This window comes from Mus caroli, unplaced genomic scaffold (genome assembly GCF_978045245.1).
Source record: "Mus caroli unplaced genomic scaffold, Mus_caroli_1 scaffold_9, whole genome shotgun sequence".
In the NCBI taxonomy this organism is placed as follows: domain Eukaryota; kingdom Metazoa; phylum Chordata; class Mammalia; order Rodentia; family Muridae; genus Mus; species Mus caroli.
Genome location: NW_028227264.1, coordinates 90071381 through 90088820, shown reverse-complemented (window position 1 = coordinate 90088820; position 17440 = coordinate 90071381). Strand labels below are relative to the sequence as shown.

The window sequence follows — 17440 nt, the reverse complement described above, 5'->3', positions numbered from 1 at the left end:
GAAACTTGTATGATTAAGCTCTTCAGTGTGTCTGACTCTCCTTGAATCTGTTAATGTGTTAACTTCCCATCAGCAGAAACTTAGTTCACTGTCAGTGGGCAAATTTCATCAGATTGCTTGCTAAGAAACTGTGATTAATATTTCTCTTTTCCTGTCTGAGGGGAAACTATATCCTCCCTAGACAGGAAGAGAGATAAACAGGGGAGAAGACCCAGCAATCGCTTCGTGATTGTAGGTGCCCCATTACAGTTCATCTGCTCCAGTCTTTCCTCCCTTCATCTTTTCTCAGCCGCGGACTCCATTTCAACTCTCTCTCCTTCAGTTCCTCTGGTAAATTGCCTCCAGAAGTAAGCAGAATAGAGTATTCCAGAGATAGGCATTCCCCAATGCCCACAAAACATTCAAATTCCTTAGCCTTATACAAACAGAAGAAACCTACTCTTCAAGCTTTATCTATGGCTATAGGCCACACTTTTCACTTATTTTAAGCACATTGCATTTTCTTCTATTCTGATGAATTTAGAAACCATGGCAAATGCACATAAAACCAACTTAAATATTTTCACCATATTGTTCACTGGCATCAAGAACACTCCCATTGTTGTGCTGATCCCACCGGATTCTAAATGACTAATTATTTCCCAAATGCTCCCAGAAAGTGATTACCTGGGTAACACCTGCAATTACCCAGTTCCTTCTTGCCTCCTGAAGTGCCTTTCCCTTCCCTTCCCAATTAAAATCCTACCTACCTACCTTGTAAGCCTGGTACTTACATCCTACCTCTTCCTTTAAAACCTGGTCTGAAAACATAAGGTCAGCTCTGTTGCTAGGATACACAGTTTCCACTAAAAAATGATACCTGTCTGACAAATCACATCTAGACTGGAAAACCAACTTATCAACTTCAAATATGTGATGGCATGGGGCTCTGTGGACTTCTCCAAATTATGTCTTTTGTTATTAGGCAAGTCCTTTGTAGGGACTCTAGAGGCTAAGTCTTGGAATTGCTTCGTATGGAACATGATGTTCTTTCACCCCAACATTCTTATTGGTGTATATTCATTGCACACAGTGTTCATTCTTGTACAGACAAATTCTTTGAGAATATCCTGCACTTTGACCACACTTTCCTGTTGTTTCTGCTGATCGTCTCTTCCACTCCAATAATTCCCTTCCGTTTTCATGTTGCACAGATGTATGAGTGGGTGTAAGTTTCTTCTTAGTTTACAAAGAATTCTAGGACCCTCAAATGAAAGAAAATACGCAATACTTTTCTTTCTACATTTCATTTGGCTTATTATGATCTCAGTTACCTTTATATTCATTCCATATCATGATAAATTTTCATCTCTTGTTATGGTGAACAAAACTCTATTATGCATATATACTATCTATATACAACACCAAAAACAAATTGATTCACATGCCAATGGACACCTAGGCTGACTCCATAGCTGCAGCATGTAGGAATCTGTACAGTATACTGACTTAGAGTTCTTCAGACATCTCTAGTATATACATATTTTTTCTTTCCCTGAATCCTCTCCAGCGTTGGTTGTTGCTTGTTTCCCTAATGCTAGCCATCCACAGTGGGATGAGATGGATTCATGATCTACTTTTAAACTGCGCCTTCTTTATGGCTGTATGTTAGTCAGGGTACATTTTAAATTGATGCTCCCTCTTAATTGAGGTTCCCTCTTCAAAGGCTCTAACCTGTGTCAAGCTGACATCAAACTATCCAGCACAATGAAGAAGGACGCTCAACACTTTTTGCATACTTGTTGGCTATCTACTCTTCATCTTTTTTCTCTCTCTTTTTTTTTTTTTTTTTTTTTTTTGGTTTTTCCAGACAGGGTTTCTCTGTATAGCCCTGGCTGTCCTGGAACTCACTCTGTAGACCAGGCTGGCCTCGAACTCAGAAATCTGCCCATCTCTGCCTCCCGAGTGCTGGGATTAAAGGAGCACGCCACCACGCCTGGCATCTTTTGAGAACTACCTCTCTATTCTATTAACCCATCTATTGATTGGGTTATTTGGTTTGTGGGGGGAGTTTAGGGTTTTGTTTGTTTGTTTGTTTAGTTTTAAAATATACATTCTTGATATTAATCCTGTCAGATGTATAGCCAGCAAAAGGAAACCATTCACGAAGCTTTTCTAAATGCAATCAACATGATTCCTTAAGTTGTCATTAGACCTGAGTTAGGACTCACACAGAAGAGATATTCTGAATCTGTCCCACTGCTCTGTAGTGGTGGCCATATGGCATTCTTGCAGGTCAGTTTAAAACCAAGTGAAGCTTGTGGCAGTCTTTTGTGTCTGATTAAAGTGGGATCTGAGACTGTTCTTATGGGCTGCAGCAGCTTGTACTGTATACCCATGCCTATACCGTTATATGCTTTGACCATACATCAATTAGAAGCTACTTATGAGTGAGTCCAATGAAGCATCCCATACCTTTGGAAGGAGCTGGATCGCTTGTAGAATTCTCTGTCTGTGGCCAGAGTTAAGGATTCCAATTTCCAACAAATCCTGATCTTCCATAACATTGCTTCCCTGAAATAAAACCAGAAAGGTCATGTGATAGATCCAGCCATTTATGCTACAATAAGAATTTACTTTCCATAGAGTTAGACAAGTTCTCTGAGTTCTATAAACAAAAACAGAGTTATTGAACTTTGTGTGTGTGAAGAGTAAGTCATCTGTGGGACTCTCGGGGTGGGGGGGGTATGGGAGCCGACCTTCCCTCCCGTACATCTCTCATGACTTTCTATTATGGTTAACTTCTCTGCATCGAAGAGTCATTCCTATGACTTAGAATTCCATTCCTGTAAAAGTATAAGGGCTTCCAGGAAGAGTCATCATTCAAGATTTCCAGTGACTTCTAGAAGGATGTGAATGAATCCATTTATTTTTAAAAAACTAATCTGAAAATAGATTTTGTGAGGAGGGCTGATGGGAAAATTGACAGGTACGTGGCAGGTTAAAAGTAAAAATAATTCATTTTAGAATATCAAATGTCAAATTCTTAAAAACACCGAGATGGAACAATGAAGAAGATGCAAGTGTCTGCAAATGATGATAGTTGCTCCCTCCATTTGCATACTGCAAACAGGTATCATGCGATGCTTGCATACTGCAAATAGGTGCCATGTGATACTTGCTTGGAAATCCTGAGGGGATTAAGGGCACACTTTTAGAGAAGGTGATGTATAACCAGATATCTGAACTATGCTTAAGACCCCAAACAAGAAGGACAAAAGAGAAACCACGTGCAATAACCTGTAGAAAAAACACATGTATATGGGACTAAAATGGAGAGGAAAAAAAAAAGGCAAGGTTGGAAAAGTAAGTCTAGGCTAGGCTAAATGAACACTGTATGGCACAATGAATTCATCTTCACTCTGGCCACCATGGAAAGCTCTGGGCAGCCTTAAAAGGGAGTTACATGATAGAAGTCTAAATTTAGAAAGATCATTTTGATTTTTACCACCGGGCCTCAGTTTCCCTCCCTACAAGATGAAAAGGCTGAATGAAACTCCCATTCTGCAAGGAGCAGTCTACTCCCAAATGCCTCTCAAGTGAGTATTTTAAGCCCCTGATCAGTGTTTGAAACAGAAAAGTAGAGACTGCTCATTTGGTGCCTCTTAAAGGGCTCCGGGCTTTCAGGGTTCACAGGATAGAGTTTCACTTTAGATTGAAGACTTGAATATTCTAAATGAACTAAGGCAACCACATTTTCTCACTCATTGGTAGAAGCCAGAAGTAGAAAAGAGGTTGTAAGGCTATGAAAAGTAGCTGGGAGATTGGATGAAGGGATAGCTGGGAGAAATTCATTAAAATGTTGCATCACACAGTAGACTAGCTATATTCTATAACAGTTTTATAGATTCTAAAATTATTATAAGAATATAATATTTTATAAATTGTGGGGATGATATTTAAGAAGATGAAATGTTAATTAATCAAATTTGGTCATTATCCACTATATACATGTATCACATACATGCTCCATACACAAGCACAGGGATTATACTCCATTAAAACAAAAATATAAGATTGAAGACTTGAGGGTTGGGTGGAAATTCAAGAGTTTGCATTGCTGTTTGTCTGAATGGCCAACTTTCATCCTATAAATACATAGCATGAGAAATGACAGAAAAACATGGAGAAAACCAGGTACTTAGAGAGGCTCAGAGTGACAGAAAATAAACTAGAAAGGGCAGTCCTGGGGTCCAGCAGACCATTAAGAGGGTGTTATGGTTGTTTTAGGGATGGGATGGGCCTGGCTTAGGTAATCTGTATGGAAGGCAGAAAACTATGGAAAACCATCAAGCAGTTTTAGTTGAAGGTCAGACCTGCAGAACGAAGAGATGGGAAACTCAGAGTGGGGGCAGGAGATGGGCTAGATGTTTTCCCAGATAGTTCTTTCCCCCAGATAGGAACTGAGGAAGGGTAGAAGAGATGATGTAAACAGTCTAATATCAGACTATGTTACAAATGGATAATTGACTGTTGTTAGCAGATTAAAGCCATCTGAACAGTATCACGGTTAGGGATTTAAGATGGGCATTCATGGAACAAAAGTGGTCCACCTACTCATAGTGATGTGTCAATGCTTAAGCCAGCCATCTCTGCGGAGGTAGAGTGATCCCGGTGTATAGCAGCATGATAATGGAAAGGCTAATGAAAAGCAAGTAAAGCCAGTCTTGGCCCTGTGCCACAGGAAATACTGCTCTTAAGAAACCACCACGTGCACTCGATAGAGCCTGGCTGAGCATAGAAACGACTTCATTTTGAGAAGTCATTATCGCTTCTAGAAACAGACTCAAGGAACTTGAGTGGAATATATGAAGCTCGGTCTGACTTTTCATCTTTGAGGACATTAGAACAACAATCACAACACTGGCCACTAACATGCTAGACCACTGTCATGATTTCCATGGACTGAACTACCAGTCCATACATTCAGCTCACACAAAATGTGGGGTCTAGTTTCTTTGTATATCAGCAAGCATATCATTAAGATTTTATGGTTTGTAGGGCCTATGGTCTACAGTTAATCCTAAAAATTTGGCAGCAATATTTGAATAATTTGATGGTTTCAACAATTAAGTCCCAAAAGTCCACTGTCTTTCCTTGACAGCATTCATATACTGTCCTTTCTATTTTCAATAAGGGAGGAGACTTTTGGAACAGTTGTACAGAAGTCTGAGATTTTAAGAGTGTTAAATACACAGTAACCTTCTATGCTTTGGGTCAGATTTTCTAGCATATAGGATACTCACAAAATACTTTTAAAAGTACATGGAAAGTTGAGAATTGTAATACTAACAATAAGAATGTACCTTATGAATTGGAAAATACAAAGAAAAGGACTCAATGTCCCTAATGAGGCATACTATTAGAATTTTTCATTTTGCCAATTATTCTTCTTTGTTCGCTAGACAAATGTACACACTAATAGAAACATCATACTGTGAGTGGCAAATATGTACAATTATTTTGTGTCATGAAAAATACTAATAAAAAGAAAATGTTTTCTTTTCCTTGTTTCTATAATTCAAAGAATAACCTCTCTCCCCCAATATCCTGATATATCTTCAATTTTTCTTTTGCTTAAAATGTAAGGTGGCTTGAACCTATTTGGAGTACGGTTAGGCAAACCTAGTTAAGTTTTATATAATATTTTTTTAGATTTCTTGGCTCTTACCTGCAAAATGAAGCAGACTAATCAATATGTATTAAAATATGATTTCAGCCATGTTTAACTTTTGATAGGTATCATTATATATAAATATAGAGTGTGTATTTTGAAATGTCATTTTAGTGTTTTAGAATCTAGAACCTACCTAAAGTTGGCTTTAAGAAATGACTACCAAGGGCTGGTGAGATGGCTCAGTGGGTAAGAGCACCCGACTGCTCTTCCAGAGGTCCAGAGTTCAAATCCCAGCAACCACATGGTGGCTCACAACCATCCGTAACGAGATCTGGTGCCCTCTTCTGGAGTGTCTGAGGGTCAGCTACAGTGTACTTAAATATAATAAATAAATAAATAAATAAATCTTAAAAAAAAAAAGAAATGACTACCAAGAAGTTCAAAAAATGTTTGCTTGTTTGTTTGCTTGTTTTTGACAGAGCAATCTTAGCTATCAGGATACCTTCTTTGTAGTGCTATGAATTCTTACAGCTTTTTAGAGTAAAGTAAGATTTTACAACTCTCATGATTTGCTTTTACATTTGGGTAACAGTTACACTGTCCAGACCACAGGCATTCCCATTGTGCCCAAGGAGCTCACAGTGTACGCTCACTCTATTGCTTGTATTTGTTAACACAGAGAATTTCAGCTTAACTTAACTCTTTTCCCCTAACAAAAGCTGAATATAAACCTAGCTCTGCATTCCTTCATCCAGGTTGCATATCACCGCTCGATCACTGGTTTGGTGAGCAGAGCTCCTTGCTAGTCCTCTGCTTAAACCTCCTAGTCCAGTACATTCCCTCTCTTCACCATCCCATGACACCATTCTTTTCCGCCCCCATAATGAGCAGGAGCACCATAGACTTCTCTACCAAATGTTAAGACTGACCCCTCCTTGCCAAATCCAGTTGGTTCTTTTCGACCCTGACCCCAAGAACTTTCTGGCTAACTTGGCTGGTGACTGCAGTATTGGATAATACCCGATTTCCAGCATGTCTGTCACTGAAGCAAGTTCTGTTAGTCAGGTTTTCTCTAACTTACTGACAGTGAAACCATAGTCAAATCACATAGATGGGGCAAACGAGACCAGGAGTAAAACATATTCATCATTCTCGGGATGTAGTTAGCTATATACCATTTGGTCATAGTCCGTGGATATTAAGTATAGTGTCTTCAGCAAATTACCTCCCAATATTTTTGTGGTCACAATTAATTATGAAGTTGTCACACTTGGGGTGGTGTTAGTTCATGATGATGTTAGAAAGCTGTGCCATGGAATGACAAGTGCAGACGAGACAGACAAGCTATTGAGTGCAGCACCGAACATCGCACAGGTGGTTTTGGGGCAATCATAGAGAAAGCAATCATAGAGAAAGTGGATTTGCTAGTCAGTAACTAAACAACTTATTAGCACGATCAAAGGGGGTGTTTTTCCAGCTGCTGCCCTTTTCCTGATGAGAACTGACAGATCCGGGGCTCTTTATTACCTTCCTAAATCACAGAATGAAGAGAAGTCACCTAATATCCTATGCACGGTAGCTGAAGCCAAAGCTTCTCTGACCATGGGGAGACTGTTCTGTATGGAGGTTTTCAGCTCAGATAGACCACTGAGATGACCAACCAGAAATGAGTAGTTGCGTTTCGTGCTTAATGGCCCATTAGAGATACAACAACTATTTATTGAAATCATATCTCAGGGATGTCCGCACTGATGGCCCCAGCTCTCAGAACAGCATGAGAAGTTCGTTCGTGCGGTTTCATAACTTTGATACATATTGCATTCATTTAGAATCTTTGACTTCACATTCCGTATTAAATCAAGTGCTGGGGAACCACCTTTGAGGACCCCAGGAAGGCTGGCTTCTTTAATGCACGCTGGGGTAGGAAATGTTTCTATTCTTTTCAGGCAGGTTCAAGATGAAGACATCGAGAGATAATGTTGGTGGGGGAAAATGGCGTCTGCTTTATAACTGGGTCAGTCAGATTCTTCTCACATTTTGTGTGGCCTTACTTCAATGGGATATTTAAGACAGGGTACATATACGGTGCAACAACATTGATCTCTCACAAACTTCCACTGGAAAAGCATACGTATTTTATTTCTTTACAGCATACAGAAATGTTACAGCAAAGAAATGTTATGGTCTTGCACCTTTCATGAATTAAAATGCAAATATTTCTCTTCTTAACAGGAAATGAAGTGCTTTCTGATTGTTTTGCTTGCGGGGTGGGAGGATCTATGGTGACAACAACCCAACTAGAGGAGAGAGCAGTGTACATCATATTTCTTCGAATAAAATGCTACATCTTAGCTTCTTTCCTTACAGCTTTGAGCCAACTTGGTGTCAGTTTATAGAGAAATACAGTGCATGGCTTTTCTGAGTGATTGTGATAGTAGCTATTGCCATAAGTGACAGATTTCATGCTCATATATGATGAGTGTGCTCCAATTTTTATGTATTATTATTATGATGGTGATGATGATGATGTATAGTGGTGTGAGTGTGTGTGATGTGTGCTTGTGTGTGCCATGACACACATGTGGAGGTCAGGGGCAACTTTCAGGAGTTACTTTCCATTCACTGTGGGTTGTGGAGATGAAACTCGGTGTCTGTCGCCAGGCCTCTGTGGCAAGTGTTTCACCTGCTGCCCCACCATGCAGCCTCCATGCTCCCTCCATGTGTAATTCTCTAACTTATGCTAAAGGAACAGCATTAGAAGCATTTGCAGCCCTTTCAAAGCCTCTCTATCTTAGGCCTCCATAACGTACTCTCTTGATTGCCGCAGAATTTCTATATATGCTTAACTGACTACCTATACTTTTAGCTTATGAAAAGTTTTCTGGGATTTAAGGTCATGTGAAAATTTTGTTTGAAGCTGGAATTAGAATTTTATTCTCCAGATATCATATATGAAAGATGACACCTGCCTGGCATGCCACGAAGACTTTATGTTTAATCCAATAGATAAAGTAGAAAATTAAGACGTTATAGGCAACACATAATCATAACCCTTCCCACATGTCTATGATCAGCTCAGGATCACAAGAGATTCCATTACAGATGGTTGTGAGCCACCATGTGATTGCTGGCGATTGAACTCAGGACCTCTGGAAGAACAGACAGTGCTCTTACTGCTGGGCCATCTCTCCAGCCCCTAGTCTTCACTTTGAAAGCCGCCAGTTCACAGCTTCTTGAGGTAAGAAGAAAAGTTGATGTGAACAAAATTTATCTGAGTGGTCTTACTTTTTTTCCAGTTACATGCATAAACACAGAAAGACGGTACAGACAGACTGCCCTGGGAGAGTCCTCCACACCCCATTCTCATCCAGGCTCAGATTCACCTACAGGAAAGATCATTTCATCTATTTCCCAGTCCCTTGCCTCTTCAGGGTTGATGAAAACCCAGCTACACAAAACACTTCAAAAGACAGCTTCAAAGATGTTACCCATCTAATCAATAGGAACTGGATTCCTTCAACGCTTATACAAGTGGTAGTTGAGGCAAGCTAAACTACATACTTTACTGAATTCTTTCTATGTGCTAGCTAGGCACCATCCCGATCGCTTTACGCATGTTCTCGCATTTCTTTCTTCTAGCAACCCTACTTAACTTGGAGCTGAGGCACAGTTCTCATAAATTACCCCAGATAGTCATCCTCCCCGTACAGCAGGCAGTGAATTGGTCTCATTCTTAACCTCATCTCACCTCCGCTGTGACTAAGGCAGGCAAGGAAAGATTCAGCTTAACAAAACAAAACATGCCCTGGCTTAAGCCATTTATATATTTTACTTAGGAGGCATATGAAATTACATAAAAGTAGGTGCCCCAGTGTATTTGATGTCTGGCTTCATGGCATTTAAGCAGCTGACTCCCTCTCTGTGGAAGATCATTTAGAAAGCTGTCTGACCCATCCCTCCCCCGCACTCTGGTCCTTTCTGTTCACTGAATCATGGAATCAGGCTGGCAGGGACCTGTAGGCTTTTCTGGCTTAAGTGTTCCCTAACTAAGCATGGCGCGTTAACTTCTCTTTTGCAGCATGGTGTCTAGCTGGTTTTACACCATCCCAAAGGGGTTGCTGGGATATTAGATACTTTAAACGGTCTTTCCCGATGCCGAGTCTGACTGTGGGGTTGGGGTTGGAGAGGACACCCCAGATCTACTTGTTCTGCTCTCATTGCAATGCAGAGTGTTAAAGGCGAGCTATTAGAAGAACAAGCCAAAAGCAGAGAAAGGAAAACAGTTAGCAGCTGTCCCATGTCCTTTTCCAATTACAAGCTGTGAAGTTAATTTTTTTTCCTTGAGTAGGCTGTACATAATCTTGGCAGGTACTGAGTTTTATTCTTCTATCAAATATGCTGAACATTTATTTCCTGGTGCCTCTCAAGAGAAAGGTGGGCAACATCTAGCTTAGTGTGGACATTCTGCTCTTGCTTGGGGAGGAACACAATGCTTTGATATTTCCAGCGGGCTCCTCTTACACACTCCTTTGGCTAGTGGTGTGGAGGAATACTAAGAGCTGATGTTCATGTTCATGGTATTCGCTACATTGCCCATTCAATTATAAATCTTGTAAGAATCTTGTAAGCTAGTTGGCATTACCCTCATTTTATAGATGAGGGAATAGTCTTGGGCATGCAAAACCATTCAAAGTTTGCACAGCATCTGATGAATCTGTGATCTGTGTTTTATTCTATCAGACTCTAAGATAGGACCTCACTTTCTACTGAAAGAGAACCAGGTGTCTAGGAACAGGTGTTTTCTTCAGTCAACAGATGTGTAACATTGTTCAGGATTAATTCCCATATTATTCTTTATATATTCTTTAACACACTTCTGATAAATTACATACCCCCTGAAAGATCAAGTAGTTAGTTCTTTCATATTATTATCATCCAAAGCCAAGCCACTTAGTAAATGTGACTGAGGGTCCTTGTGGCTAAAGTACTACAGAAATTGAACAGGGTCCACACAGGATGTTGGAGCATCAGTTTGGCAACAGGTGGATATGAGGGCTCCAGCTCTTGTGTGTGTAAACCCTTGTCAGAAGTTTAACTGTTCAGATGAGGAGAAGTTTTCAGGTCAGGGGCATGTCTGCATGACTCCTTTAGGTCGCTTCCCAGCCAGAATGAAGAAGGACAGTGTGTTGGAATGAAGGAAGGTGGGGTGCATCTGGGAGAAAGTCAAGGAGGTTGTGTTGCTTGTTACTAGGTTAAGAATCTAGAAAAAAAGGGTGTGAGTTATGGACTCCACGAAGGGTGATCTAAGCCAAGGGAAGTGTGACCATGAGGATGGACAATTGTGTGCTCCTAATGTTGATAATCTAATCATTAATAACTTACTCATTAACTCACAGAGATGGCAGTCCCCAGGAAATACACATCTCCAGATTCAAAGGTGATGGGGTTTTCTGACACAGAAATATGTTCAGATACATTTTAAAGAAATTCAGGATGAAAGGACGAGGAAGGATAGGGAGGGAGGGAAACAGGCAGGAGGAGAAATGAGTTGTTCTGAAGTGTAAAGGTGGTATTGCGGGAAATATGGTTGCTGGGGAAAAATACATCAATTGAAACTTAAGTTGACACCATGCTTTTAGTTGGATAGCCTTGGGGATGAAGTCATAGAAAGCTGAGGATGAACCAAGAGTCCAATCTAGAGATGTCAAGAGAGCAAGAATGGGCAGTCATTCATTTAGTCAACACAAATTTATTCAACTCAGTTTTTGAGCAATTCTTCTGTGTCAGGCATGTTCCCAGGGTTTTCAGGACACTCTTCTATGAGAGACAAGATCCTTTTCCATTAGAAGTTAAAGTCTAATGGATAAAACAGGAAAATAATTGAATAAAAACATGCAAGTTGTGAATTAGCACTCTAATGTTTACTATATGTCATTAAGCACTCTGCCTTTTTTTTTTTTTTTTTTTTTTTTTTTTTTTTTTTTTTTTTTTTTGAGACAGGGTTTCTCTGTGTAGCCCTGGCTGTCCTGAACTCACTCTGTAGACCAGGCTGGCCTCGAACTCAGAAATCCACCTGCCTCTGCCTCCCAAGTGCTGGGATTAAAGGCGTGTGCCACCACTGATTGGCACTCTGCCTTTTTATTGTCCCTAACAACTTTGAAAGTTGTTACAATTAACCTTCTTACAAAAATGTAAAAATGTAATGCACAAATAATCTGATGATGTGTTCAAGCTCACACAGAAAGCCGAGCTGCTCTAAAGGAACTTAATAGAGTACTGGGATAAAACAAGACTGAACACAGAGGACCTGTGTTGGAAAGACTGGGCAGGAAAGCTTGAGTAAGCATTTTAAATGATTAGAAGGACTGAGGAATGGGTGAGAAGAGCCATTAGAAGTACATCACTGACAGAAGCAACAGTAGGCACAAAGGCACCAGGGTGGGAACAGTGCCAAATACGTAGGAACAGACAGAAGTCTACTCAATGAAGAAGAGACTTTGGAGTAGAAAGCAGGAAAAGGCCTGAGTGATGCAGGGATTTGTCATACTCAATAACTTCAATTATAATTAAACTATAATAAGAAGAATTGGAAGATATCAACAAACTTGGAATCAGATAATCTGGCCATGGTGTACTGAACACATGAAGCAATGGGGTGACATATTGAACTCAACAACCCGAATTGAAACATGCCTTACAAACATCAACTATCTAAAGGAAAAGAGACAAAAGCTGACCTTTCAGAGAACAATGTGGATTGGTTTCTCTGGGGGAATCAAATTCCCATGGCAAATATAAGTTTCCATTTGAACCAATGGGAAAAGCCAGGTGGTAAAGACAAACATCACAGTAGGTCATAGGCCCTAGGGGCAGAACCTATTATCATTATGTTGCTAAATGGATATAGTATCACATGGCTCTGTTCCCTAAATACTCAGCTTAATACCCATAGATTAATGTGGCTCTCAACGTTCCTCAGAGAAGCTTCTTTTTGTTGTGGACAGAGCTTAAAATAGACACCCACAACTGGTCAAACTGCAGAGAAGAGACTGTGAAGTGCTTAGCCTAAATGAAACATTTTTATCATGCCCCACCCCACAACCCATGGCTCAGGGATCATCCTGGAAGAGGAGACGGGAAGATTGTAAGAACTGGAGATTGTGGAGGACTCTGGAAAAACAGTGTTATCTGAACACGGCAGACCTGTTGCACCCATGAACTCATAGTGGCTTTGGCTGCCTGTACAAGACCTGCATAAGATCGAGCCAGACAAAATACCAGCATGGACTGGGGAGGGGCTCCTGAGGCTCCACATTAGCTGAAGAGCTATTGGCTGCTGAAGGAAGGAGAGTCTGTTTTCTTCAGGGATTCAGCCCCAGGTAGGTTGCCTGTGCTCCAGTGGGCAAGTCTTACACCATGTTCATGCTACCATCATCGACTGGACTCAGTGATAGCAATAAAGGAAGACATGAAGTTGGGAGGAAGACCTGATGGGAGGAATCTGGGAAGGGATGGGGGAGGAACTAGGAAGTGAATTTGGTCAAAACACATTGCATATATGTATAGTAATCAGAATGGTATTTGACAAAGATTCTAAATTGACAAATTATGGGCAAAGACTTAGCAACAATTAGGTAGAAAACATTCATACTTGAGGGGGCACACAGGTAAAAGGATGTTTTGCTGGAGCAGACATGGGAAAGAATGTTTTGCTGGAGCAGACACAGGTGAAAGGGTGTTTTGATATAGCGAACACATGTAAGGACCTGTGATGAAGAAGTATAGATATGACCTCCACAGACAGAGGGAGATGAACACTGAGCCTTGGTTTGGTTTCCACTGCCTCTCCTTTGCCAACAACACTCATGTATTAGTTCACCTTACATAGCATTGTTGAGCTCCACTGTGATGAGGCTGACATTGAGAGAAGCTTGCCCATGAACTACTAGTGAGGTTCCCAAGGCCTCACCTCAGGCTGGTTGGTGAGCCTTGTGGTTTATTCAGGATTGAACTACAGCTTCGGGTTTGTGCCTAGTGTCTGTCTGCTGAAAGGACTGGTCTATAGCTGTCAGTTCCTGTGTGGTGTCTGCCTGTTTAAAGGACTGGTTTGTAGCTGTCAATTCCTGTTTGGTGTCTGGCTTCCCAGAGGACTGGTCTTCAGCTACTGAGTCATATTTAGTGTTTGCTACAGGACTGAACTGTAGATCAAAAGAAGATTGAGCTTGACCCCAAAGAACTATTGTTACACAGCTCCACTTCTCCCACATCTTAATAACTTTTCTCTCCCAATAACTCTGCTGGATGGTGGACTAGAGGAGAAGTTGAACCCTTATTAAAGGTGGGTTGCAAAAAGTTTATGCCTATACATACTTGATGGTCCTAGCAATTTTATTTCTACCTTGTGGTGAGCACTATTTGAGTCCCTTCTCCCTTGCTACCTCCTACTTCACAGCTGATTCTGCTCTAGTTCTGAGCCTATTTGGAACTGTGTTTGTACACGGGCTGTTCTACCCACTGGGAAAAGGAAGAACCTCACTTTCTGTGAGTTTCTGTGCTGATGCGGATGTACTAAGGACTGTCCTCAGGGTAAGTCAGACGAGAACAGAGAGAGGCCCATGAAGAGAGAGTGCCCATTACAGCACTGACTGCTCATTGTGAATAGTTTCATTGGATGTCTACAAGCAGGCAAGCCTGGGCTGTGGAAGAGGTAACGATTCTTGAATATATAAGCTCTCTCCGTTTTTTAAAAAAATCTGTGTTTCTCTGGACAGTTTTATATGTTGGTAAAAATAATGATAGGAACATGGATCATGGCATGCAACAGGTGAGAAGGAGGCAATGGGTACGTACTGTTTGCCTTATTTTATTGTATTCAGACTGGGATAGATTAACACAAGCGCAGCAAACAAGGGGTGTTAGAATAAAAAAAGAAAGTTGTCAGAATCAAGGATGTGTGTGTGTGTGTAGGTATGTGTATATTTGTGTGTATGTGTGTGTATATGTGTGCATATGTATGTGTGTATGCAAGTATGTGTGTATGTGTATGTATGTATATGTGTGTAAGTATGTGTGTATGAGTGTGTGCATGTGTCTATATGTGTATGTATGTATGTGTACTGGATTTTTTTCTTTTCATGGTTTCATCTCATTTTGGCTTGAAATAATGAAATCTTATGCAAAGACTTTTGTGGGAGCCTTTTCCTTTCAATTCCAGTTTCAGTTAACAATTACTGGATACAATGTCACCACATGTGCACTAAGTAGTTTTATTTTTTATTTTTTTTTATATATATCTGGGAGTAGCTTTGAGCATTGCCACCGCAGGTATCCAGAGGTTGTAGAAAGTCAGAGCTCAGCTGGAAGCATATTTCTACATAATCATTGTGTTCTGTAAATACAATACATGAAGCATAGACTAAGAAAAAAACCCACTCTTGAGATGTTCACACATTATACATATCAGGCAGAAACAGTAAGAACATTTGCTGGTAGGTTAGGCTGGCCTTAGGTGTGGCTGTGCCCTGAGCTCTTGAGATGTCAAAGGGCATGTTTAGATCCTTTGTGATCCAGGACACCTTTGGTGAGAGATAAATGGTGCTGATACTTTAGAAAGAGTTGGCTGGTGGAATGAATATTCCTGACTTTTCCCTATACTTATTTTTGGGTTTGGTATTTAAGCTATTTTTCCTGAGATGTCTTTTGGATTAAAAAAAAAGAAAATATTTTTTCTTCATGAAAACTTTGCCTTGACTCATTTCAGTTTTAAGACGTGGTGGTGGGAAAATGCTCACCCTGTAGCCCTCGACTGATTGTGAGGAGATGGTGTGTCCCAGCAAAGTACAGAAAGCAGGGTGATCTACTAGAGCAGTGATCACAACAGTGAGGTAAGGTCACAGACAAGAAAAGCCCTTAGAACTGTTTAGGGACTGAATGATCACACTTTTGACTCAAGGCTGAAGACAAAAGGAAGGTCCCTTCAAGGCACACACGCCATATAGAGTGTATGTCTATAACATATAGAGTACTCTTTGTTTTATCTTATACCCTTTCTTGCCTAGCATCAATCAACCTGTCTAGAGAAAGAAAAAGAAGGAAACCCTTTCCTATAATAAATATCATCAAAGGTTCCCTTGTTTAATTTTTCTTTTTAATTTTATTTATTTATTTATATTTAATATATTTTGATCATAGTTTTTCTTCTCCCCCAACACCTTCTAGCTCTTCCCCACTATCCTCCACACCCAATTTCATGTTCTCTATCTTTCTCTAAAAAACAAAACCAAACCAACCAAACAAACAAAAGAATGGAAGACGTTACTTGCAGTTGATACTTTCTGGGAAAGATAGAATCATTCTTCTCCAATGGAGAGTCACTGTGCATATCAACCACACCCCAGGGCATGAACACACTCCATGTTCAAGAGTTCTTGGCCAACACAAAACAGACTTGGATGAGCTGGTGAGATGGCTCAGTGGTTAAGAGCACTGATTGCTTTTCCAGAGGTCCTGAGTTCAATTCCCAGCAACCACATGGTGACTCACAACCATCTGTAATGGGAGGGATCCGATGCCCTGTTTTGGTGTGTCTGAAGAGTTCAACAGTATACTCACATACATAAAATAAATAATTTTTTTTCCAAAAAAAGGAAAAACTAGACTTGGAGCTAGAGAAAAAGTTCTATAATATTCAACTGGTATCTAAACCATCATGAAATTCTTCATATTAACTTAAAGTATACATTGTTTAAACATAGGCACATCATGATTAGGTTGAAGAAGTGGTAACCAGTTACAGAATCCTTGGTTTCTTTCTCCTGGGTATTAGATTTCTTGTCTCCTTTGCTGGTCAGCAAGCTTTTTGGGAGAAAGGAACGTGATTCATTATTGTTGCCTCTCCCTTAGTTCTTGTTGTCTAAGAACCAAATAGCACACATGCTTCATTGAATGGATGTGCAAGCATGAAGTATAGGCTCATAACAGAATGCAGCTGAAGGCTCACTGGCATACACGAGTGTGCATTGAAAAGCTCCAGCAGCAAACTCCAATATGCAGGATGCCCGATGTGTGGTTTTTCTCCTCTAACTGAAGGAAAGATAACAATGGAATTGCTGGTACACCATAACACCAACATGTTCTCAATCTTTTTCTCCCCCCAAGTTTTGCAAATTCTCATGATTTGATTTCTATCCAGGACTGTCAGTTGAGACATCTGATAATCTAAAAGCATTCAGAGAATTAGGATCCCATATGGCTCAAAAAATATTTCCTATCCGGCAGAAGAAAGAGAACATACTGTGAGAATAATACCAGTATATTCTTCAATGTACGTGTACAGGGAGAGCAAATGAACTGAAATCATTTTTCACGGAATAACGATAATGATCATCAGGATTAATTAGAACAACTCAAAATATACTGGATCTGCTGTTCTTCATAATCATTCCACATTATGAAAAAAATCAGTATTTCAAAATAAAGGCAATAATGAGGTTATGTTTTATCTAACAGAATAATATTTCTTAGAAATGGGCACCAAATTAAGAGTGCTGGCTTATTTGAAAAAAAAAAACTAATTGTATAAACATGGAAAAAAATCATTCAACTTCCTTAGGTCTTAATTTTTCTCAACTGAATATTAAGAGGGTTGAACCAGATGTTCCTTCCAAACACATCTGGAGGTTCTAGTGTATGAGTACTCATATACTCACACTGTTCAAAGACTAATTGATTCTTCTTATTTGGGGTGTAGGGAGAGCCACTTTCCTCAAATGGCTGGTCAGTTTG

General features: G+C 40.1%; 1 protein-coding gene across 10 annotated transcripts in view; it reads right to left on the bottom strand.

The window, feature by feature from the left end:
* The window catches only part of Anks1b (ankyrin repeat and sterile alpha motif domain containing 1B), a 1085844-nt gene that overhangs the window by 341438 nt on the left and 726966 nt on the right, over positions 1 to 17440 (bottom strand). For all 10 annotated transcript variants that reach the window (XM_085843084.1, XM_085843086.1, XM_085843085.1 and 7 more), the window contains one exon: positions 2455 to 2553. In XM_085843084.1, coding sequence (XP_085699210.1) covers positions 2455 to 2553 — 99 coding nt within the window. The remainder of the gene's footprint in view (positions 1 to 2454; positions 2554 to 17440) is intronic.